The sequence below is a fragment of the Oryctolagus cuniculus genome, chromosome 12 (assembly GCF_051225735.1).
Source record: "Oryctolagus cuniculus isolate XC-2025 breed Fujian yellow rabbit chromosome 12, ASM5122573v1, whole genome shotgun sequence".
NCBI classification, from domain to species: Eukaryota; Metazoa; Chordata; class Mammalia; order Lagomorpha; family Leporidae; genus Oryctolagus; species Oryctolagus cuniculus.
Genome location: NC_142878.1, coordinates 64050040 through 64073300, shown reverse-complemented (window position 1 = coordinate 64073300; position 23261 = coordinate 64050040). Strand labels below are relative to the sequence as shown.

Genomic DNA, 23261 nt, shown 5'->3' with positions numbered 1-23261 from the left:
CAGGTTTCCAGTGGGAATAACTTTTATGGGCCTTGCCATTAGCATTGACTTATATGTAACAGTCCACCAATACAAAAAGGGATATCCTTTCCAACAACATCCATTTCTTTATCAAGGGAAAGGAAGTTTGAGGTAACAGAAAGGAAAGTAGTAAGCCCCAGGCCTGAGAGAAGCGTCGTCACGGCAGCTGGCTCGGCACAGGCCCCGCAGCGAGTTTCTGTGAGAAGGTATAGGGTGCTCAGGGCTGTGGATGCTGCCTCCTTCGACCCGCCCATCCCGTGGGAGCCTCTGGATCAGGCCCACAGGGAGGCTTAGAAAGGAGAGCGGCGTAGGGGCAGAGGAGACGGCGAGAGCTCGAGTGCAGTGGTGGGGAATGAAACAGAGCCAGGGTGAGGCCTCAGGTCAGGCTCTGGTGCCTGACTGCAGGCACGAAGGCCAGGAGTCCTGCCTGGCTCTCTGCTGCTGCCGCAAGCACCTGCACCTGTTCCCGGAGCGAGCCAGCCTGCTTGTCGTGAGCCGTTCTCACCCTTCCAGCCCCCGGGCTGCTCTGCTGCCCGTCCTTCCTCTGTGCTGTGGCTCTTCTCCACGGGCGAGGACTTGGGGACATGTGGGCACTGAGGGAGGGGTGGGGTCCCTGGATGGCCTCGTCCCGCGCGAGGCTTCGGGAAGCACCAGAGCTGGGGTGGGCTGAGGCTGTGGAAGAACTGCGCAGGCCAGCAACTTGGTCATTCATTCAACCCTTGTGCCTAGACCTGGAGGCCCGGGAGCGGCAGGCCCAGGCCCAGGCCCAGGGCAGTGAGGAGGAGGACGAGAGCCGGAGCACCAGGACACTCGAGCAAGAGGTGAGCATCCAGGCACACTAGCACCAGGGCTGTGGGCAGGAGGAGGAGGAGGGATGTGGGTGGCTGGTGTGGCAAGGAGGGCCTGCTCTTTCCACCTTCCTCTGGGGCAGCGGAGTGCCTTGTCCCCCCGACAGGTTGCTGAATCCTAGCAGGTGGTGCCTCCCAGGGACCTTTACAAGGGGAGCCAACCTGGAGCTGGATCCAGGCAGAATTGTCACCCTCCACCCCCCACTCTGCAGATTGAACGCCTCCGAGAAGAAGGTTCCCGGCAGTTAGAAGAACAGCAGAGGCTGATGCAGGAGCAGATGCGCCAGGAACGGGAGCAGAGACTGAGAGGTGAGAGCCATCGTGCCCCGATCCGTGTGGCTCCGCAGTGCCCAGAGCGGCCGCACTGGTGCTCAGTTGAGTTGCTGGAACCCTAGGAGCATCCATAGCTCCTGTCACATGCCCCTGCCCCTTCTTCCTACCACTTCTCTTGGGCCTGTTTGCTTTTTTTTATGCCTGAGATGGCCTGGCTGTGGTTGTGTTGTTCCTGGCAGAGGTGGCTTTCTTATGGAGCAAGTCCCGGAGGGAGGCCTTGGGACACTTTTTCAGTGGAACTGGGTGGTCTGTCTCTGCCTCCTGCTCCCACAAGGTGTTCCTAGCCCTTCGTCTGGAGAACACTACCAGGTGACCTCCAGGAGGGCTGTGCAGACCACACCTGGGTGGCGGCTTCTCTGGGAGTGGGGGTGGGACTGCATCCCCTTGGCCCACCAGGCCCCTCACCAGGGCAGGTGTGACCTTGCTAGGTCCCTCTGGCCCTGGCCTGCATCCCCTCTGAGAGAACCTCTGACTCCCGTACGTTCTTCTTTTCCTCTTTTCCCAACATTTCTAGGAAAGGCAGAACATTGTGAAGCCAAAGGAACCCCTAAACTAAAGGTGAGCTGAGGCAGGGTCTGCGGGCCACCTGCCCCGCCTCCCCGCAGCAACAACAGAGGCTCCCGTGGCTCGAGGGGCTGCTGGAGGCCAGGACTGCCTCTCAGAGCTCCCCACAAAAGGCAAGGGCACCGCACACCCCGGAGCCCTCTGCGGGTGCGCCTCACAGCGCAGGAAGCGCTCTGGAGCGGGTGCCTCTTGGTTTTCAAGGGGACAGCCGGGTTTGGGTGGTGCGTCCCAGGTCACCGGTGCTCGGAGATGAGGAAGTGCCTGCTCACTTCTGGGGTCTGGTGCTGGTCAGCGCGGGTGGTGTTGAATGGTGCTGTCTTTTCAGCTAAAGTGGAAGTGCAAGGAGGACGGGTCCCAAGGTGGCTACTCCGAGGACGTCCTCCTGCGGCTTTTGCAAAAGGTCTGCCCCAGTGACTTCCCTTCTTCCCGTCCCCAGTCTGCATCTCCGCCCAACCCCAGGGTCCTCTGTGCCCGAACTCTCCTTAACATCTCTACCGGCTGTGTGTGTGTGTGCTTTTTTTTTTTTTTTTTTTCTGGGAGCGGGGCTGTCTTGGCTGATTTCTCCCAGGTCCTGGTCTTCCTTTCACTTGTGTTGCCACGTGTGTCTCTCCTCTGCCTCTGTCTGGCCCTTACCTCCCTTAGAAGCACAGGGCGTGGCTGAGTGTGTGTGTGGGGGGTGTCTGGCACAGGGCCCTCCCCCCACCCTTCCCCTGCTGTAGCCCACTGAGGCATCCATTGCCAGGACGCCAGTCCAGGTCGCCAATCTTGCCTTAGCTCTACTTTGCTGTCCTGTATTACTTGAGGAAAAAGTCTGTCTGGGACAGGTGTTCAGTGTAGCAGTTAAGGTGCCTGCACCCCGCGTCAGGGTACCTGGTTCAGTCCACTGCTCTAGCTCCTGATTCCAGCTTCCTGGTAATGTGGACTCTGGGAGGCAGCAGCTGAGGGCTCAAGCAATTGGGTCCCTGGCACTCAGGTGGGAGACCTGGATTGAGCTCCTGGTTCCTGGCTTTGGCCTCAACTTGGCCCAACCAATGTGGCGTTTAGAGTGGACCAGTGGAAGGAAGCTTTCCCTCCCTGTCTCTCAAATTTAAGAAAGGGAAGGAAGGAAAGGAAGGAAAGGAAAGAAGGAAGGGAGTTTAAAAACACTCTTTCCTTGGGCGGGCATTGTGGCATGGCAGGTAAAGCTGCCACCTGCGATGCATCCCATATGAGCACTGGTACATGTCCCAGTTGCTCCGCTTCCAGTCCAGCTTCCTGCTAGTGGCCTGGGGAAAGCAGTAGAAGACAGCCCTGCCACCCACATGGGAGACCTGGATGACACTGGCTCCTGGTTCCTGGCTCCTGGCTTCGGCCTGGCTCAGCCCTGGCTGTTGCACATCTGGGGAGTGAACCAATAGTTGGAAGATCTCTTTCTCTCTCTTTTCTTCTGTGTGTCTGAGTTTCAAATAAATAAATAAATCTTAAAAAACAAACCAAAAAAACCAAACGCGACCTTCCTATTTCTGCTCTGGCCAGCAATGGGGTTATCCGCAGCTACAAGTACTGTGTGTGCTCCCTGGGCTGAGCTGGGCTAATGGCTGAGCCATGCTTACTGGGCTCCCTTTGTCCCCACAGTATGGTGAGATTCTCAACCTGGTGCTTTCCAGTAAGAGGGCAGGCACTGCTGTGGTGGAGTTTGCGACTGTCAAGGCTGCGGTGAGTGCCTTGTCATCTAGGGCAGCAGCCCTATCCCACGGGCCCCAAGTTAGGCTGTCCACTCCCAGGGCATCTCTGGGTCTGTACAGAGCCAAGGCTCCCCCGGGGCCCCTGACCCCTAGCACAGCTGGGGGAGTGCTCCGGGATGAAGGGGAGGCCCAGTGACTTTCAGGTTTGGGACAGCTGGCTCCACACCCTCTACCTCACTCTCCAGGTTGGAGGCCCTCACACTGCCTTCCCAGCCTTGTGGTCCTCGCTCCCCCAGATGAGCAGGGCCTCCCCCGTCCCGAGAAGGGTTGGAGCTTCAGCACACCATCATTTTCAGCCTGTTGAGGTTGCCGGCTCTGCTCGCAAGACCAGAATGCTGGTTCCATTTTTCCTGTGGGCTTGGGGGAGCCGCTCTGTGGCTGATTTGATGATGGCACTAGGACCGGATGCTCTGTTTGGCAGGCGCTGGCTGTGCAGAATGAAGTGGGCCTCATTGATAACCCCCTGAAGATTTCCTGGCTGGAGGGACAGCCCCAGGGCGTGGTGGGCCCTGGCCACCCAGGACTGTCAAAGGTGAGGAGAGAGGCCTCACCCAGCTGGGCCTGCTCCAGGCTTGGGGGTCCTCTTCCTGTTTGGGCTTCTCTGGGGGCACTGTCTATCCAGATATAGCCGAGTGGGACTGGTCGGGCCACTAACCCAAGCTGGAGGCCTGTGGTTCTGTTGGCCTCTTTCCCCCCTGAAGGCCCTGCCTGTGGGCTCTACCCTACCCAGGGTTCTTAGGCTTTGCTTTCCCGCCACTTGGGGCTCCTGGTGGGCTCTCCTCCTCACCCAGAGGGCTCCTGCTGCCTTTGCTTGTGGAGGGAAGCAGCTGGGGCTTGGCTCACCCAGAGCTGCAGGGGAGGGGCAGGTGACCTCGGCAGCTGCGTCCTCTCCCAGCGCTTCAGTTTCCCAGGTGTGAATGTGCACTGGACAGGGGTGACCAGGGCTGTCTCTTCAGAAGCTGTCCTGCTGATGCGGGGCCACCGCCTGCCGTACTCATGAGGGATAGGCCTCCTGGCTGAGGCTAGCTCACTGCCAGCCCTCAGTCCTCAGCTTCCACGAAGGCTCACGTGAGAGCCCCTCCCCTGGCCCTGGCATTTTCCAGTCTGGAGGCAGAAGTGGGGTTGGCAGGGCTTGTGGCCACCCCACCCCCGTCTTGGTGATACCGATTGCTCTGGGGCAAGCTGCAGCCTGGCTCGGCCCTCTCTGGAACAGCCTGGGTGCCTGCGGTCTGCCTCCTCAGCGGGTTCCCAGGGCACTGCTCCCGTGGCCCTCCGCCATGCCCCAGCTCTCCTCCTGCCAGAGCGCTCTGTGAGTGTGCTCAGACCCCGGACAGCGGACCAACAGGAACTGGTTCGAGCCCAACTCGGGACCCAGTTTAGAGACTTCATTCCTACAACTAAGTCCCTGCATTCCACGGCCTCATGGGACACTCCATAGGCTGTGTTAGTTTTATTCTTTGGCTCCTCAAGCCACAAGGGAGGCTTTCAGCTTGGCACCTGGGCCAGGGGAGGAAAGGGGAGGCTATGGATAGGGCCTGTGGAGGCAGTGATGTTGCAGCCTGCCCTCCCCTCTGCCAGGCTCGAAGAGGCCTGGGTGTCAGAACCACATCGCCCCGGCCAGGCCGCGGGGTGAGGCAGAAGCACAACCTACGGCCCTGACCTGGCTGGCAGGCCCATCGTCAGAGGTTCGGGCAGGGCAGAGCTCCCCCAGTCCCGGTGGAGGGTTCTGGAGACCAGCTGTTGCCTCCTCATGGTTGAGAGTCTACCCCGATTCAGGCTTTTCTCCCAGGAAGGGCATCTGCCACTGTTCAGCTGCATTTCCCAAGAGCTCCATCACCAGTACTTATGGGAATTCCCCAAAGCACCTGATTACCAACCGTGCCTGTGGCTTTGGCTGCCACTGCCTAGAGCTGCCTTCCGTGGCACTGGGGACTGCTCTGGACAGCTGTGTTGACAGGCTGCTGATCATCTGAGTTATCACTTATGTCACTATTGGCCTGCCTTTGCATCCCCTGGATGCTTGTCCCTTCTACACGCCACTGATGGCCTAGGCCCAAGGCCAGTGCTGTCCAGTGAAACTTAACCCCAGGATGTTAATGTTCATCCTGTACCCTCTACTGTTGCAGCCATTAACCATGTGGAGTTGCTGGACATTTGAAATGTGGGACTGAGGAACTGAGTTTTGTATTTTATTTTATTTCAGTTAATTTCAACAGCCAGATGTAGCAAGTGGCTGCCACATTGGACAAAGTCAGGCCTGTCCCCCATCTCCCCTCAGGTCTTCCCACCCTCCTCTTCGGCCTGGGCTGGACCAGTTTTGCCCAGCATTGTGCGGGGACCTGTGTGTTGACAGTGGCTTCAGAAGGGGCCGGCGCACGGCACGATCGGTTGATCGGTTCTGCCCAGTCTGAGTCCTCCCATTCCGTGACTTGCCCTGTGCCACCCTCCCACTCTGCAGGCCTTTGCCGGGTTCCTGCGTTGCAGGGTGTGGCTCCCTTCCCTGGCTGCGCCAGCTTCCTTCAGGCCTCCTGCCAGGAAGTGGCCCCTCACCATTTCTGACTTGCCTCCGTACCTTGCTGGGGTGACCTGAAAGACCACTCAAGTCCAGGGGGCAGCCGTGGCCCTCGATTGCCATCCCTGCCTTTTCCTTAACCACGACTTGCGTCCGCAGCCGCTAGCCCCTTCATCAGCCCAGCTCTGCTCCGCCCAGCCCCCATTCAGGAGCTGGGCTCACTGGGAAACTGCTCCCTCAGCAGCTGCAGAACTTCCTCCAGGAGTGACACCCCCAGGTCCACCTTGAAGGAGAAGAAGGGATCGTTGAGGTCCGGGCCAGGCGGCCCCTGGAAGGGGGCAGTGTCCACAAGGTCCTCTGAGGAGTGGTGGAGGGGGGCTGCCAGGGAGAGCGCCGAGGGCAGGGTGGCCGAGTAGGCAGCAGTGTAGGCGGCTGGCGGCTCCAGGATGTTGGGGCAGCTGGAGCTCTCTTGGTAGAGGCGCGGGGGCTTGGGTGGGGCCAGCAGGGTGGCCCGGGGCTGCTCGTCCCCCCACAGCGGCAGGCGCCGGCCATCCGGCCTCCCTCGCAGCTCTCTGATGACCTCTCGGTTGCTGTACTCCTCGTGGTCACCGCCAGCCGTGCTGGCCTGGCTGAGCACACTGCCCTGTCGCCAGAGTCGCCGGGGCCGCCCCAGGGTCAGCCGCTTGAAGAAGGGGGCGTTGCGGAAGGAGCCTTTCCGCCAGGTCTCCATGGGACCCCGGGAGCCAGCAGGCGGGCCCTGCACCCAGAAGCCCAGCATTCAAGAGCAGCCAGCGACCACTGCGTCCCTCTGGAGCAGTGAAGCCAAGGATCAGGGAGCCACCCTAGTGGGCGGGAAGCAGGGGCCGCGGGGCTCGTGCTCTGCAGCCCTGGGCCAGCATCGTGGATGGTGAGCGGAGGCCCCAGGAGGAGGCTGCTTTTTTGTTCAGGAGAGCAGAGAGCGGCGATTTTCCCACGGGGCAGGAGTGGCCTGGTTACTTGATAGGGCAGTGGAAAAACCCCAGAGGAAGGAGCATCACTTACGGAGCCGGAGCTGGAGCCAGGCAGCACCAGGGTGGCAGGGACGGGTCTTCTTGGCAGCGGCAGCCGCAGCCACCCTCCTTGCACGGGCGGGAGCCGATGGGCCCCAGCTCGCCCGGTCCCCAGCCTGTGCAGGGCAGTGCAGGGCTGCGCCCTCTCCGCTGGCGGCCTGGGCCTCTGATGAGTGGCTTGGCTGTTTGTGGCAGCGTGCGGCCGTGGGGCCGCGTTTGTGTTCTCAGCTGACTCAGTCAGGTGGGAAGCCAGCTTCCTGCTCTGAGGTAATTGTGGCATCCCGTGCAGGGATGGGGCAGCCGCAACCAACACCCCAGGGCAGTGGAGCGCCCAAGATTCCTCTGGGGGCAGCCCTGCCCTGTGTCACCAGGCCACTTCCTGTCGCTTCCCAGCCCCACCACCGCGGCCCCCCAGCGTGTCTGGGTGGGAGGAGCCCAGGGAGGTGGGAGTTAATTGATGGCAGGCTAGGCAGGGGAAGGAAGAGACTTGTGGCTAGTGCGGCTGACTCAGCCCTGGGTGACAGGCGCTCTCATTTGCTGGGCCCGCAGGAATGGGGAGGGGGGAGCAGCCCCATAGCTCTACGGGCTCCACGCCTCCCAGGGCGGGGCTCTGGGCAGGCAGCAGGTGAGTCTGAGTTTTCTTGTCAGGGCGGCTGCCAGCATCCAGCTTGGTGGCTCAGCTTCCTCATAGTCCCTCACTTTGCCCAGGCAGCACCCTGGCAGGAGGGGGCGGCCAAGGCCAGACACCCCCCCACCCCCGCCGTCGTGTGCACACCCCTCCTCCCCTGCTGCTGGGCCTTTAGGGGAAAGGGCTGCCGGGAACTCTCAGCAGGCTCTGTCTGGGCCGGCACCGAGGCTGGGGGGGGTGGCTCCTGGGCTCCCAGCAGAGTAACACTTCCTGTTTCTCTACACCCCTGACCCCAAACCAGTTGGCCAGGGCCTAGCATCTGAACCCCAGCCACTCCCTTCCGATTTCCTGGCTCACTGGCCACCAAACTTTCCTCCTGGCTGTTGGGCGCCAGCGTGGTGTGCCACTGGGTGGAGCCACGGCACCTCCAAGCCCTGCCCTGGCTCGCCCGTGCTGGCTCTGGTGGGCGGCACTTACCCTAGAAGCCCTTGCGACCACAGGATTGTTTCGCGGGGAGGGAGGAAGTGATTTAATTTGCACTGCAGACCTTATCAGGGCTCTGCTGTTGAGCTGGTTCTCCAGCCCACAGCCTCGGCCCCCCTCCCCAGGTGGCTGTTTGTTATTCTTTTGATTATTAAAATACAGCACTCCTTAATCCACTGCACTGTGCTAGCAAGATCACAAAGGAGCCGGGAGCCCTGGTGTGTATTTTAGAAGGCACGCCGGCCTCACGCTGGCTTCCATCCTGGGGTGGGGCAGCGCCCTCTGTTCGGAGGGCAGGGCTCCCTTTTGCATCCTCAGCAGCAGCCAGGCCACCGGGAGGCCAGGCAGCAGGGGCGGGGCCGGCTGCAGCCGTGGCTGCCAGAGGTGGGAACCTGTGCGGGCAGAAGCCACGCTGGGCAGGTGAAGGGCCAGGGGGCCGGGCTGGAACCCCGGGAGAGGGCCGCAGCCGATGCAGGTGGGAGGGGCCTGGGGAAAGGACGTGGGGGATCTGGCCGAGGAGAGCCCCTGCCGCCTGGGTTCCAGACGGCTGCCCTTCGAGCTTTCCCTCCCGCCAGCCTCCTCCCTCCCGACTCAGACCGCAGCTCTGCCCGGGCCCTGTCCGTTGAGCCTGGAGTCTGTGGGGCTCTGCCTGGCTGCTGCTGACCCTGCCTTGTCCCCTCCTTCTCCAGGGCTCAGTGCGGTCGGAGAGGGACTACGAGAGCCTTGTCATGATGCGCATGCGCCAGGCCGCTGAGCGGCAGCAGCTGATCGCCCAGATGCAGCAGGAAGACAAGGAGGCGCCGCCCACGTAACTGCAGCACCGGCCCCCGACCCGCAGCCCCTTTCTTAAGACTATAATAAACTTTTGTTTTTAAAAGAGTTCTTCTTCCAGCCCCACCCCCGGGGAACCCTGGGAAGTGGATGCGAGGCGCAGCACAGACAGAGCAGAGGAGGCCCGCTGGGCAGAGCCTTTTATTGAGGGAGGGGGACTAGCTTCCAAGGACCCGGGCCTGGGGCGCCCTCCACTGGGGCCCAGCTGCTGACAGGGGCAGCCAACCCACAGAGCACAGCTGGTCAAGGCCAGGCCTGAAGCTGCAGGGCAGTTGGGAACACGGGGGCAAGGGCTGCTGCCCCCATCCCCCCAGGCCGGCTGAGTCGAAGAAGGAGACGACTGGAAATGGGGCAGCCCCTCCGTGAGAGTCACTCCTTGTGCAGGCACCACACCAGCGTCTGGCCCACTCCAGTCATGCTCAGCACCCGGAAGCCCCTGCGCTCCAGCTTGTCCAGGACGATGCGAGGAGGGTCATTGACGTAGTACTCAGAGCTGCAGAGACACCAGCGCGGTGGGTGAGGCGCTCCACAGAGCAGGCCCCTGCAAGCTGGGATCCGCTGCCGGCCAGGCCTGGCCAGAGCTCTCGTGGTAGAGACACACGGGCCAGGTGCTCCCTAGCGTGTTGCCCTGCCCCTCCCCTGCCAGGCCTGTCCATTGTGCCATCTCATTCATTCCTCCCAGCAACTTAATGATGCCACCATAGGAGGGTACTCAAGAGGTTTATGAAGCAAAGGAATGAAATGGGGCTACTGTGGTACAGCGGGTTAAGCCGCAGCTTCTGAGTGCTGGTTCTAGTCCCAGCTGCTCCGCTCTGACCCAGCTTCTTGCTAATGCACCTGGGAAGGCAGTACATGATGGCCCACGTGGGAGAGACCAGATGACGCTCCTGGCTCCTGGTTTTGGCCTGATCCAGCCCTGGCTGTTGGGGCCATCTGGGGAGTGAACAGCAGATGGAAGACCTCTCTCTCTCTGTGTCTCTGCCTTCCAAGTCATTCATAAAATTTTTTTTTTTAATTAAAAAAATCAGTATTTCTTGGTGCAAGAAAATTCTGAAATCCATGGATAGATTTTCTTATACATCCCATGACCTTTTTGAAGACCCCTGGTATTCTCGAGAAAACAGAGGAGTTGTGTGGGTTGCCCAGCGGCACACAGTAGACCGCATGTTGGTCTGACAGCAGCCGTGGGAGGCTGGCGCGGGTGCTGTTCAGGAAGAGCGGCTGCTCTCCCGGGGCGCCCTGGCGGGGCCGTCCCCAGCGCGGGGCAGGGTGGTTTCTCTCCTTTCGCGTGTAACTGACACTGCAGGTGCAGGAAGCAGATGAGGAGCGCAAGCCCCGACTGGGCTTCTAGAGGCAGATGCTCCACGGCAAAGCGAAGGGGCTGGCTTCTGTCTCCAACCTCGACCCTCGGGGCTGGGTTTGGCTCCCTTCTCTTTGCCTCCTGTGACCTGGGACTCCTTTCAGCAGCTCCTCTGGAGCTCTAAGCCTGTGTAGCCGGAGTTTCCCCTGCCTAGTGGGTAGGAAGGGGTCACGGCTTAGACACGGCGCTGGTGCGAGTGACGCCGAGGGAAGCAGCCCTGTCCCAGCCGAGCCGGACTCCTGCTCTCTGGTTGCTAGAGCTTAGCTTAGTGACCCAGCCAGCTCTTCAAGACAGAATCCTTCCTCACCGTGTCTTTGCCTGATGGGGGCTAGATGAGAGGGCAGGGCAAGGAGCAGGCTGCTTCCGGCAGCCGAGACCCAGGGAGCAGACTGTTGCGAAGCATGAGCCGCCCTGTGACGGAGGCCAGTGGGAGGCCTCGGGGGGGCATAGGGAGGCCATGGCGGACCCTAGAGAGGACAGGAAGCAGGCAGGGGTTGTTGCCCCTGGACCTGGTGGTAGTGTAAAGGGATCAGGGGCCAGTGTGGGGGCAGCAGCTACTTACAAGTTGTTTCCAAGGACAATTCTCTTGGCGGCTCCCAGATGCTGCATCAGCTCTGGATCCGAGTACTCATCGCCCACCATGGTGGGGCCCACCTCCTGCAAGGGAAGCCACGGTGGCTGTCAGGCCTCCACTCTCCTCTTCCCCTGCCTGCTGGCCCTGAGTGAGCTGCTGATCAAGGCTGCAGGAGACCAGGCCCAGCCGGCACGGGCTGGAGCCCCTCAGGGATGAAGCCGAGCAGCGCTGGGCCTCCCCAGCCCCGCTAAGCTGCACTGGGCATTGCACGGCTGTTGGCACCTTCATGCCAGGCACTGGCACCCACGTCTGTGTACATCAGCATCACCTGGAGGCCAAGAGGTGAAAGCGCATCCATGAACGCTCACAGCGGCACTGGTCGCAGTACAGTGGCTCAAAGGAGGAAACGGCCCCAGCGCTGTCAGCTGGAGTCTTACCTGGCAGTAGGCGGACTCAAGTACAGACACTGCAGTGTGGGTGACCCTGCCGACGCTGGGTAAGTCAAGTGAAGGCGGCAGCGGGAGACGGGAAGCAGACTTGTGGTTACCAGGGGGAAATGGGGAGTGGCTCACTGGGCTGCTTTTTAGGGAAAGTAGAGTAGCTGGCGTCTCCTCTAGCAGCATAAATTGCTTGTTTGATGGTGGGGAGAAATCCCCAATCCTTTTGGGTTACAAAAGTGAGCGGTCGGGGCTGGCATTGTGGCTTAATGGGTAAAGCCAGTGCCTGGATACCAGCATCTCATATGGGTGCCGGTTCAAGTCCCAGGTGCTCCACTTTCAATCCAGCTCCCTGCTAATGTGCCTGGGAAAGGCAAAAGATGGGCCAAGTGCTTGGGCCCTGCACCCAGGTGGAAGCCTTGAAACACGCTCCTGGCTTTGGTGTGGCCCAGCCCTGGCTGTTGTGGCCATCTGGGGAATGAACCAGCAAATCGAAGATCTTTCTCTCCCAACTATTTCTCCCTCTCTCTCTCTTTCAAATAAAAATTTTAAAAAGTGAGATGTGTTGTGGGTGCATAGTAGAAACTGAGTCTGAATTGCTTTCCTTCCATATCTGTGCACACATCATTGAAGCCATATTTTTTTTTTTAAAAAAAAAGAGATGGATAGCACCTGGGGGCACATTGCCAAGTATGGATTTCCCAGTCTCAGTGTGAGTTCCAGGTGATCTAGGAAGGGGCACAGGAATCTACTTTTTTTTTTCTTAATGTATTTATTTTGTTTGAGAGGCAGAGGCAGAGAGAGGGCAGATTCTTCCATCTGCTGGTTCACTCCCCAATGGCTGCAATGGCTGGAGCTGTGCTGATCCAAAGCCAGGAGCCAGGGTCTTCTTCCATGCTTGTGTCTTTCCAGAGAATGCAGGACAGCCCATTTGGGTATCAGCCAGAAACATCAAGCCTGCAACTGATAGTCAACCAAAACCAGCTGAACAAGACTGAGAGTCCACCTTGTTAGCAGATGCACCTGCCCTATTGTCCTACCCTGAGGAACTGCTCATAGCCACATTCGCTACTGCTTTAGACCCCACTAGCTCTGGTCAGCCACTCAAATGGCCCACAGTCTGTGTGCAGTCATGCCATTCCTGATACCATTGTTCCTCATTCCTACCCCTATCTGAGCAAGCACTCCTGTGGTCTCCCGTTTTGAGTGCTGGTTAGTCAATGATGGGTAAGATCCCCTGGGGGACAACCTAAGACAGGCACAGCCTCGTATGGAAACCACATGGAAACGGGGTCAATAATAGTATGGCCAAGAATCATGCCTCCCATTGCTCAAAAATAAATGAAAAGGGGGAAATGTGGTGGAATGAAAAGGCCATGCCAAGATGGCCACTGGCAAGCGAGCATCAGTTACTCAGGAATGGCTTCAGAAACCCCCTGGGAAACCACCTGGCAACAGAGCCTGCCTGGCAACAGGCTGTGATTGGATAGGGCATAAACCTCCCCTTGACTGGATTGGCTGCCTCAGCTATATAAGCTGCCGTACCAACTGAAATAAACGAGTCTGTGGGCTGCTCACTTCTGGCCTGCTTTCACCCAGCTCCCAGGGTCTGTGTGGTGACTCCACGCTTCTTGCCCCCACCACGCTCCTCCTCTCAGAACAAATCCACAGCAACACTTCCAGGTCTCCCACGTGGGTGCAAGGGCCCAATCACTTGGCCCATTCTCTGCTGCTTTCCCAGGCTGTAGCAGAGAGCTGAATTGTGAGATGCTGGTACTGTAGGTGGCAGCTCTACCTGCTACACCACAGCGATGGCTCCAGGAACCCACATTTTAAAATACTTTATGGGGCCTGCATTGTGGCACAGCAAGTTGCCACTTGTGATGTTGGCATCCCATTTGGGTGCCAGTTCCTGTCCCAGCTGCCTTTTTTTTTTTTGTTTTTTTTTGACAGAGTGGACAGTGAGACAGAGAGAAAGGTCTTCCTTTTGCTGTTGGTTCACCCTCCAATGGCCGCCATGCTGCGGCTGGCACACCGCACTGATCCGAAGCCAGGAACCAGGTGCTTCTCCTGGTCTCCCATGGGGTGCAAGGCCCAAGGACTTGGGCCATCCTCCACTGCACTCCCTGGCCCTAGCAAAGAGCTGGTCTGGAAGAGGGGCAACCGGGACAGAATCAATCCGGCCCCCCGACCGGGACTAGAACCCGGTGTGCCGGTGTCACAAGGCGGAGGATTAGCATATTGAGCCGCGGCGCCGGCTGTTCCTCTTTGATCTCTGTTTTTGGCCTGGAAAAGCAGATGGCCCAAGTGCTTGAACCTCTGCACCTGTGTGGGAGACCCGGCAGAAGCTCCTGGCTTCAGCCTGGCCCAGCTGTGGCTCTTGTAGCCATTTGGGGAGTGAACCAGCAGATGGAAGCTCGCTCTCTCTCCTCAATTCTGCCTTTCAAAAATAGTAAATTTCAAAAAAACAGTATTTTATTGGAGAAGTAGAGAAGCTTCCTGTCAGCTGGTTTGCCTCCCAGGTCCCTGCAGCACTGACTTCGGTCTCCCACCTGGAAGGCAGGGTCCATCTGCTTGAGCGGTCACCTGCTGCCTCCCAGTGTGGGAATTAACAGCAAGCTTGAGGCAGGAGCTGGAGCAGGGACCTGAGCCTGGGCACTCTGATTCGGGATGTGAGTGCCCCACTGGTGTCTGGACCACTCGGCCAGATACCCACCCCAGGAACCCCCGTTTCACCTACTGCCCTAAAGGCACACTGCCAACAGACCACCAGGTCCGCCTCTTCCTCTGCCCCGCATCCCCAGCGCATGGGGCTGTGCTGCACAAATGGGGTGGGGCCATCTGATAATTCTGAAGCTCAAAGGGGCCTCCTGGGGCCACCAGCACTCTCTCTACCCGGAGGAGAAAGCGGCGCCTGACTCCTGGATGGCGTCCTCCCCGCCTCTGTGGCCCCTTCTCGCCGGCCCTTCTTTTCCTCTCCTGAAGCCCCAGGGACCGTCCTTGCTGGAGGTGCCCAAGGACGCAGCTGGGGGCTGTGTGCACACCAGGGCTTTGGCACGGCTTTCAGCGCAGGAACGCGTCCTTTTCCTTCCCAACGCCTTCCCTCAGGTTTGTCCACTTTTTTCCTGCCGAGTAGCTCCGTGTAGGGGGCTGGGAGCTGCACGTGTGCCGGCAGGGCTCCCTGCGTCCCCCCACGGACGGCTAGGAGACTCGCCCCGCGGCGCGGACGCAGCACGCGGCCCAGCTCGGGGCCACGGAGACTCCGGGCCGACCGGAGCTCCCGAGTTGCGGAAGCGGGGCTTAGCCCGCTTCCCCAGCTCTCTCCGCCGTCGAGGGGGGCGTGTCCGCGCGGGCTCCGGATCCAGCCTGGGTGGGCACTGCCGAAGGTGCGACCACAGCTCCCTCCGCCCGGAACGGGTTCCAGGTGCCAGGGCAGCCGGTACTCACCGTGCGGATCTGAGTGCTGATGAGCAGGTAGGGCATGGTGCACGCGTCCCGGCCCGGCTCTCAGCTCCTCTCGCGTCTCCTCTGGACTGCGTCCCGCAGCCGGGATCCCGTTACTCCGGCGGCGCCGATCCCGGGGCGGCCGGCCAATCAGGAGCGGCCTGCGATGACGCGCCCGGCGCTCCACCTGCCCGGCCTTGGGGCTGCGGACTTGGACCCCGGGCGGAGTGCGGGCGGAAGGGCGCCTGTGGCTTGGAGGCGCGGTGTAGCAGCAGCCCCGATGTCCCGCACGTTGTGACCCTGCCCTCTCTGCCTGCAACCCTTCCGGACAGGCTCTGGAGTCCTGGCGACTTCGCTGGCCCTTGTGAGGCTGAGCACAGAGCTAGGGCGACCTCGCTGATGGTCCCGGGCTGCAGCCCAGCCGGCCCAGGGACTCTGCCTTGCGCTCGAGGGGCGCGCTCCCCAGATTGCGGAGGTACGGGCTGGGGGCCTGTGACTGGCGCCAAAACCCCACCCCGGGCGCCCCGCGCTGCCGTCCCCTTAGGTTGAGTCTGTGAAGGAACTGCGCGCCGGACCGGGTGACGAAACGGATGGAATCTGACCCTCCCTTGGGGCCGCTTCCCGCCGGGCTGGAGAGACGCGGCGCACGCGCGCTGGCCGGCCGCGCCCGCGGCCAGTGAACGCGGCTCCCCCGCAACCGGGCCCTCGGCGTCCAGGCGGCTGTCTCACAGTCTCACAGCGCAACCTTCCGCTGTGCTCGTAGTGAGCGGGTGTCAGGAGCAGGGGCTGTCACCGCACCCCGGCGCAGTGAGCGCGTCACCTCCTGCGGGCGCCTTGTGCCGTAACCGACCGGACAGCGCCGGGACTGCGTTAGGAGGTCGCACGGGGTTAAGCCCTGGCCTGTGGTCCTCCGAATCCCCGGTTCCTCTAGGGGCACCATGTCAAGCCCCAGCTGCTCCACTTCCGATCCGGCTCCCTGATAATTCACCTAGGAGAGCAGCGGAGGATCCTTGGGCCCTTGCCACCCGCGTTTGAGTCCTGGATGAAGTTCTGTGCTCCTGGCTTGGGCCTGGCCCAGCTCTGGCTATTGTGGCCATTGGAAATTGGCAATGACTCAGTGGACGGGAAAGAGCTCTTTTCTCTGTATCTTCCCCTCTGTGTTGCTCTGTCTTTCAAATAAATAAAATAAATCCTTTTCTAAAAAATAGTTGTTGGTTTATAGGAAGGACTTCTAAGAGTCCTTTTAAAGATTTATTTATTTATTTATTTGAAAGGCAGAGTCACAGGCAGAGGCAAAGAGAGAGGTCTTCCATCCTTTGGTTCACTCCCCAGATCGCCACAACTGCTGGAGCTGTGCCGATCCGAAGCCAGGAGCCAGGAGCTTCTTCCAGGTCTTCCACGCAGGTGCAGGGGCTCAAGGACATGGGCCATCTTCCACTGCTTTCCCAGGCCATAGCAGAGAGCCAGATTGGAAGTGGAATAACTGGGACTTGAACCGGTGCCCATATGGGATGCTGGCAACTCAGGCAGCGGCTTTACCCCCTACACCACAGTGCTAGCCCCAGTTTTTAGAAATTTGATTTATTTGAAGGCAGAGTTAGAGAGAGAGACACACACAGAGAGAACTCTTCCTTCTACTGCTTCACTCCCCAAATGGATGCAACAGCTCTGGGGCTGGGCCAGGACTCAGCCAGGATCCCAGAACTCCATCCGCATCTCCCACATGGGTGCAGGGACCCAAGCACTTGGGCCATCTTCCACTGCCTTCCCAGGTGCATTAGCAGAGAGCTGCATTGGAAGTGGAGCAGCTGGGACTCAAATGGGTGCCCATGTGGGATGCCGGCATTGCATTAATCTGCACAACACCGGCTCCAATAAAACTATAAACGATAAAATGAAATGAACTGCTTTGCAGATTACCAAAATAATCTGCAAAAACTGGCAAAGGAAATATTTTTCATCAATAAAATGAATATTTACAAATCGCTAAATATCAAGTATTGATGTCTAAACACTCTGTTGGGACTGACACAATCACATGTGCGTGCCCTCTGGTGCAGCCAAACCTGCCCTAGATAAGCCTCAGAACACACACACGCAGTGGGATACACGCACAAGAAGCGTCATAGCAGCGCTCTGCAAAAAACCGGAAACTGTTGCCCGCAGTGCCAGCATCCCATGAGGCTGCTGCTCCACTTCCCATCCAGCTCTCTGCTAATGGTCTGGGAAAGCAGCGGAAGATGACTCAAGTGCTTTGGGCCCTGCACCCAACACAGGAGACCCAGAGGAAGCTCCAGGCTCCTGGCTTTAAATCGGCACAGCTCTGGCCATTGCGGCCAATTGGGGAGTGAACCAGTGGATGGAAGACCTCTCTCTCTCTGCCTCTGTAACTCTGCCTTTCAAATAAATAAATAAATCTTTAAAAAAATAAAGAAAAAGAAAAGTGTAGACTAGTAGACAGTCACACAGAAGTGAAGATGTAGGAGCTGGTGCTGGCATCCCATATAGGCTCTGGTTTGAGTCCCAGCTGCTCCACTTCTGGTCCAGCTCCCTGTTAATGCCCTGGGAAAGCAGTGGAAGATGGCCCAAGTGCTCTCCATGTGGGAGACCCAGGAGAAGCTCCTGGCTTCTGGCTTTGGTCTGGCTCAGCTCCATCCATTGCAACCATTTGGGGGAGTGAACCAGTGGATGGAAGATACCTCTCTCTCTCTCTGTACTTCTGCCTCTCAAATAAATGAACAAATCTTAAAAAAGAAAAGAAAAGTGACGGTGCACTGCTTCCCTTATCAAAGTGCCTGGGTCAAGTCCCAGCACCTCTGCTTCAGATGCAGCTTCCTGCCAGTGTGCACCCTGGGAGGCAGCAGGGGATGGCTCAGGTGATGGGGTCTCTGTCACCCACATGGCTCCCGGCTTCAGTCTCGCCGAGTCCTGGCTGTTTTGGGAATTAGGAGAGTGAACCATGGATGGAAGCTCTCTGGCCCTCTTGTCTGTTTATATCCAGGGGGTGGAATTCCCCTGCTTGGTCTGCCTTTCAAAAAAATGAAAAAAAAAAAAAAAAAAAAGTGGCTTTGGGGATGCCGGGATCCCATGTCAGAGTGCCTGATTCAAGTCCTGGCTCCTCTGCTTCCACTTCCAACTCCAGCTTCCTGCTGATGTGCACCCAGAGAGGCAGCAGGCGATGGACAGCTTAAGGACCTGGGTCTCTGCCACCCCATGGAGGATCCAAATTCAGATCCAGGCTCCTGGCTGTGGCCTGACCCAGCCTTAGCTGTTTCAGGCATTTGGGAAGTGAACCAGTGGATGTGACCCAGCAGGCTAAGCTGCCACCTGCAGTGCAGGCATCTCATGTGGAGTCCCAGCTGCTCCGCTTCCGATCCGGCTCCCTGCTAATGTGCTTGGGGGTGGAAAGGAGAGGATGCACAAGTCCTTGGGTCCCTGCATGAAGCTCCTGGCTCCAGCCTGGTCCTGCCCTGGAGCCGTTTGGGGAGTGAACCAACAGATGGAAGATTCTCTCTCTCTCTCTTCTCCTTTCTCTGCCTCTCCCTCTCTCTCTGGAACTCTGCCTTGCAAATAAGTAAGATAAATCTTAAAAAAATTTATGTGGGTATCATGGCATAGCAAGTTAAGCCACTGCCTGCAATGCCGGCATCCTATATGAGTGCCAGTTTAATTCCTGGCTGCTCCATTTCTGATCCAGCTCCCTGATAATGGCCTGGGAAAGCAGCAGAAGATGGCCCAAGTGTTTGGGCCCCTGCACCCATGTGGAAGACCTGGATGAAGTTACTGGCTCCTGACACTGGCCTGTCTCAGCCCAGGCCATCGTGGCCATCTGGGTAGTGAACCAGCAGATGGAAGATTGATTTTTCTCCTTCTCTCTGGGTAACATGACTTTTTTTTTTATAAAGATTTATTTATTTATTTGAAAGTCAGAGTTACACAGAGAAGGAGAGGCAGAGAGAGAGAGAGAGAGAGAGTGAGCAAGAGAGAGAGGTGTCATCCATTCACTGGTTCACTCCCCAATTGGCTGCAACGCCCAGAGCTGAGCTGATCCGAAGCCAAGAGCCAGGAGCTTCTTCTGAGTCTCCCATATGGGTGCAGGGGCCCAAGGACTTGGGCCATCTTCTCCTGCTTTCCCAGGCCATAGCAGAGAGCTGGACCAGAAGTAGAGCAGCTGGGATACGAACCAGTGCCCATATAGGATGCCGGCACTGCAGGCAGCAGCTTTACCCTCTGTGCCACAACATGACTTTCAAATAGATAAATCTCTGAAAAATTATAACAAAAGTAAGGGCATGATAAAGTGTGTACATATAATAGGGAGAAATTCCTCTGAGAGAGAAGGGAGGTAGGCAGGGTAGAGAGGCTGGGGTGGGGATGTGATGGTCTCCTCCACTGAGAGACAGGGGCACAGGCTTAGAAACATATTGGGGTGGGTGTTGTGAGGCAGTGGGCTAAGCTGCCACTTGGGACACCCACATCTCATATCCAGAATATCCTGGCTGCTCTGCTTCCAATCCAGTTTCCTACTAGTGCATCCTGGGAGGCTTGACCCCTGCCACGAATACGGAAGACGTGGATGGAGCTCCTGGCTCCTTGCTTTCACCTGGCCCAAGCCTGGCTGTTTCAGGCATTTGGGGAATGAACCAACAGATGGAAGATTCCCTCCCTCCCCACCTTTCAAGTAGATGAAAATAAGTAAGCATTTTAAATATATATTCCTATCTTTATACATGTATTGTTAATGCTCTTCTGTAGCCACTATGTATATATGTATTTATTTATTTTAAAGATTTATTTATTTATTTGAAAGGCAGAGTTACAGAGAGGCAGAGGCAGAGGCAGAGGCAGAGGCAGAGGCAGAGGCAGAGGCAGAGGCAGAGGCAGAGAGAGAGAGAGAGAGGGAGGTCTTCCATCCACTGGTTCACTCCCCAGATGGCTGCAACAGCTGGAGCTGGGCCAATCTGAAGCCAGGAGCCAGGAGCTTCTTCTGGGTCTCCCATGTGGGTGCAGGGGCCTAAGGACCTGGGCCATCTTCTGCTTTCCCAGGCCACAGCAGAGAGCTGGATTGGAAGTGGAACAGCTGGAATTCAAACCAGTACCCATATGGGATGCCGGCACTACAGGCGGCAGCTTTACCTGCTATGCCACAGCACTGGCCCCACCGCTATATATTTAATACAAACACAATTTTAAAATAAGAATCTTTGGGGCTAATGTTGCGGCACAGTGAGTTAAGCTGCTACCTGTGGCACAGGCATCCCGCATCAGAGCGTCAGATTGAGTCTTGGCTGCTCCACTTCTGATCCAGCTCCCTGCTCCTGCGCCTGGGAAAGCAGCAGAAGATGGCCCAAGTCATTGGGCCCCTGCACCCGTGTAAGAGAACTGGATGGAGTTCCAGGCTCCTGGCTTCAGCCTGGCACCCCCTGGCCAGTGCAGCCATTCGGGGAGGGAACCAGGAGATGAATGATTCTCTCTCTCTTTCTCCCCCCTTCTCTTCTTCTAGACTGTTATTATGCCTTTCAAATAAATAAAATAAATCTTAATAGAATAATAATCTTTTAAAGTGTCAGGAGCCGAGGGTATTAGACCCAAAGGGTAAGGCCACCATCCCAAGGCGTTGGATTTGTCACCTGTCTTGGAACAGCCGGGTCGGTGATGTTCAGGGTCGAGGGCAGGACAGGAGTTGGGGGCCTCTCCTGCTCACCTGTCTCAGGCAGGCGGTGAAGCGGGAGGGGAGAAGGCGGTGGCTGTGCCTGTCGCGCGCCTCCCAGGCTGGGCTGCATTGGCGGAGCTCTGCTGATGCTCACAAGATAGCACCGTCCCCAGCCCGCGCCGCCTGCCCGATAGCATCTTTAATATCCAGGGGGAAATGAATTCCCCCGCTCGCTCCGCCTGCCTGGCCTGGCCTCTCGCCAGGATCACCACCATCAGTTCCGGCAGCACAGCCGCCTTCCCCAAGAAAAGGGGCGGGGCGGGGGACCGTGCTCGTGCGGCTGAGCTTTGCATCCTGTCTGAGGAAGGGCCTACCCCCACTGCCCCCCTCAGTGGCGCTTCCTCGCTTTGGTCCCCCGAGCCTGTAGCGCAGCGGCCAGGAGGTGAGTCAGCCACAAGCCGCGGCCGGGAAGGGCGAGCGGTCCCGGGCCCGAGCGTCACGGAGCAGAGAGTGACGGAGCCACCCATCGGAGCCTCAGGCGTGAAGGGGGATGCAGGGTGAATTCCACCACGCGGGCGGCTGGGGAGGTTCCCCAGAGGGAACGAGTTTATTTCTTCTAAAGTATAGTTCATATTTGTTCTTGTTAATGTAGTACTGTAAAAAATGGAAACGAGACTGGAAAAAGATACAACATTTCTTGCCACCAAAGCAAGTGTAGTTCAATCTCTTGGACTATCCCAAAAGGTGCGAATTGGACTGAATCTTAATGAAGAGGAAGAATTACCGAAGTTCTATTTCTGACATTGTAGGGTGTATATCAGAACTTTTACATTGCATTTTTTTTTTTTTTTGACAGGCAGAGTGGACAGTGAGAGAGAGAGACAGAGAGAAAGGTCTTCCTTTTCTGTTGGTTCACCCTCCAATGGTTGCTGCGGCCAGCATGCTGCGCTGATCCGAAGGCAGGAGCCAGGTGCTTCTCCTGGTCTCCCATGGGGTGCAGGGCCCAAGCACTTGGGCCATCCTCCACTGCACTCCTGGGCCACAGCAAAGAGCTGGACTGGAAGAGGGGCAGAATCTGGCACCCCGACCGGGACTAGAACCCTGGGTGTCAGCACCGCAGGTGGATTAGCCTAGCCAGCCTACACTGCATTTTTGAAAGGCAGAGTGAGGGAGAGGGAGAAGTTCACTCCCCAACTGCAGGCAACAGCCAGGGCTGAGGCAGGCTGGAAGCAGGAGCCAGGAATTCAGTTTGGGTCTCCCATGTGAGTGATGGGGCCCAACAGCTGAGACAACACACGTTGCTCTCCGGGATGCGGTACCAGGAAGTAGAGTAGGGGGACCAAGACCCACACGCACTGGGATATGCCAGGATAGGGAACCTGGGCGCCCAAGTAGCAGGGTACAGGGCTGCCCACAAAGCCCATGGCACCGCACCTGCTTTTCTTCTTAACAATGTTGCTTTGATTCCTTTTTTTTTTTTTTTTTTGACAGGCAGAGTCAATGAGAGACAGCGAGACAGTGTGAGAGAGAGAGACAGAAAGGTCTTCCTTCTGTTGGGTTGCTTTGATTCTTAACAATGTACCTCTACACTCAAGTGTGTAAACTATCTCCCAGTTAGAAGGTAAATGCATACAAGAGAGTCAAGAATTTGGGGAGGACTGGCCTAGATGGTTCGGCTGTTGCTAAAGTCAATTTTCACTTGTAAACAATGTTGATAAAATTGGAATTATAGTCCATAGTTTCTTTACCTGCTTTTTATTTTTATTTTTTTAAAGATCTATTTATTTGAAAGTCAGAGTTACAGAACAGAGGGAGAGACAGACAGAGATCTTCCATCTGCTGGTTCACTCTCCAAATGGCTGCAATGAAACCAGGAGCCAGGAGCTTCTTCCAGATCTTCCTTGTGGTTTGCCGGGGCCCAAGGACTTCAGCCATCTTCTGCTGCTTTTCCCTGGTCATTAGCAGGGAGCTGGATAGGAAGTAGAGCAGCTGGAACATGGACAGGTGCCCATGTGGGATGTCTGTGTGGGGTGTAAAGCTGCCATTTGCAATGCCAGTGTCCCTTATGGACACCGGTTCAAGTCCCTGCATCAGCGTGGGAGACCCGGAAGAAGCTCCTGGCTCTGGCCTTTGGGGCCATTTGGGGAGTGAATCAGTAGTTGGAAGACCTCTCTCTCTCTCTGCGTCTCTGTAACTCTGCCTTTCAAATAAATAAATCTTAAAGAAAAAGGCAGTTGCACAAAGTCACAAGAGTGAAATGGACCATACAGTGATCTGTGAGGGGCAGGGGTCGACACTCACGGTGGTTATGCAGACATTTGCTGACCCCGCGTCTGGCTGGAGCCTCTGCCCTCCTTCGGATCCAGCTCCCTGCTAATGCACCTGGGACTGCAGCAGGTCATAGTCCAAGGATTCAGGACCTTGCCATCCATGTGGGAGACTAGATGGAGTTCCTGGCTCCTGGCTTTAGCCTGGCCCAGCCCTGGCTGTTGTGGGCATTTGGGAAGTGAACCAGCCAGCGGAAGATCTCTCTCTCTCTCTCTCTGCCTTTTGAATTAGAAAACAAAACAAAACAAAACCAAAACCAAAAAATTATGGGCCACTGGTGGAAACACAAAAAAACTGATTAAAACACATTATAAATAAAACACAAACATCCCCCACTGACATTCAAACCGGTTTAAGCAACCGGATGTCAAGTTTCAGCCTCACCCCAAATCGCTATCATTAGAGAAATAAATTTCACAGATCCTATCCATTCTGGAAACGGACATTTCCAATTCCGTTCCTGGGTAAGGTA

The 23261-nt window shown here is 57.5% G+C and overlaps 3 protein-coding genes across 6 annotated transcripts in view; 1 reads left to right on the top strand and 2 right to left on the bottom strand.

Annotated features, from left to right (window-relative positions):
• DNAJC17 (DnaJ heat shock protein family (Hsp40) member C17) overlaps window positions 1-9039 on the top strand; it is a 38185-nt gene extending 29146 nt beyond the window's left edge. For all 4 annotated transcript variants that reach the window (XM_002717978.6, XM_089310071.1, XM_089310073.1 and 1 more), the window contains exons 5-11: window positions 751-842; window positions 1082-1178; window positions 1717-1760; window positions 2092-2166; window positions 3381-3461; window positions 3912-4022; window positions 8852-9039. In XM_002717978.6, the coding sequence (XP_002718024.2) occupies window positions 751-842; window positions 1082-1178; window positions 1717-1760; window positions 2092-2166; window positions 3381-3461; window positions 3912-4022; window positions 8852-8974 (623 nt within the window). In that variant the 3' untranslated portion in view covers window positions 8975-9039. The remainder of the gene's footprint in view (window positions 1-750; window positions 843-1081; window positions 1179-1716; window positions 1761-2091; window positions 2167-3380; window positions 3462-3911; window positions 4023-8851) is intronic.
• On the bottom strand, window positions 5667-7235 carry C12H15orf62 (chromosome 12 C15orf62 homolog). Its single transcript, XM_008269184.5, has one exon. The coding sequence runs from the start codon at window positions 6778-6780 to the stop codon at window positions 6208-6210; it is 573 nt and encodes a 190-aa protein (XP_008267406.1). The 5' UTR covers window positions 6781-7235; the 3' UTR covers window positions 5667-6207.
• An 82-nt stretch (window positions 9040-9121) lies between the features above and the next one.
• GCHFR (GTP cyclohydrolase I feedback regulator) lies at window positions 9122-15439 on the bottom strand. The gene is made up of 3 exons (XM_002717979.6): window positions 14812-15439; window positions 10916-11010; window positions 9122-9486 (listed from the first exon to the last, which is right to left on the bottom strand). Exons 1-3 carry the CDS (start codon window positions 14845-14847, stop codon window positions 9363-9365), a joined length of 255 nt encoding a protein of 84 aa, XP_002718025.1. The 5' UTR covers window positions 14848-15439; the 3' UTR covers window positions 9122-9362.
• Window positions 15440-23261: the final 7822 nt, after the last annotated feature.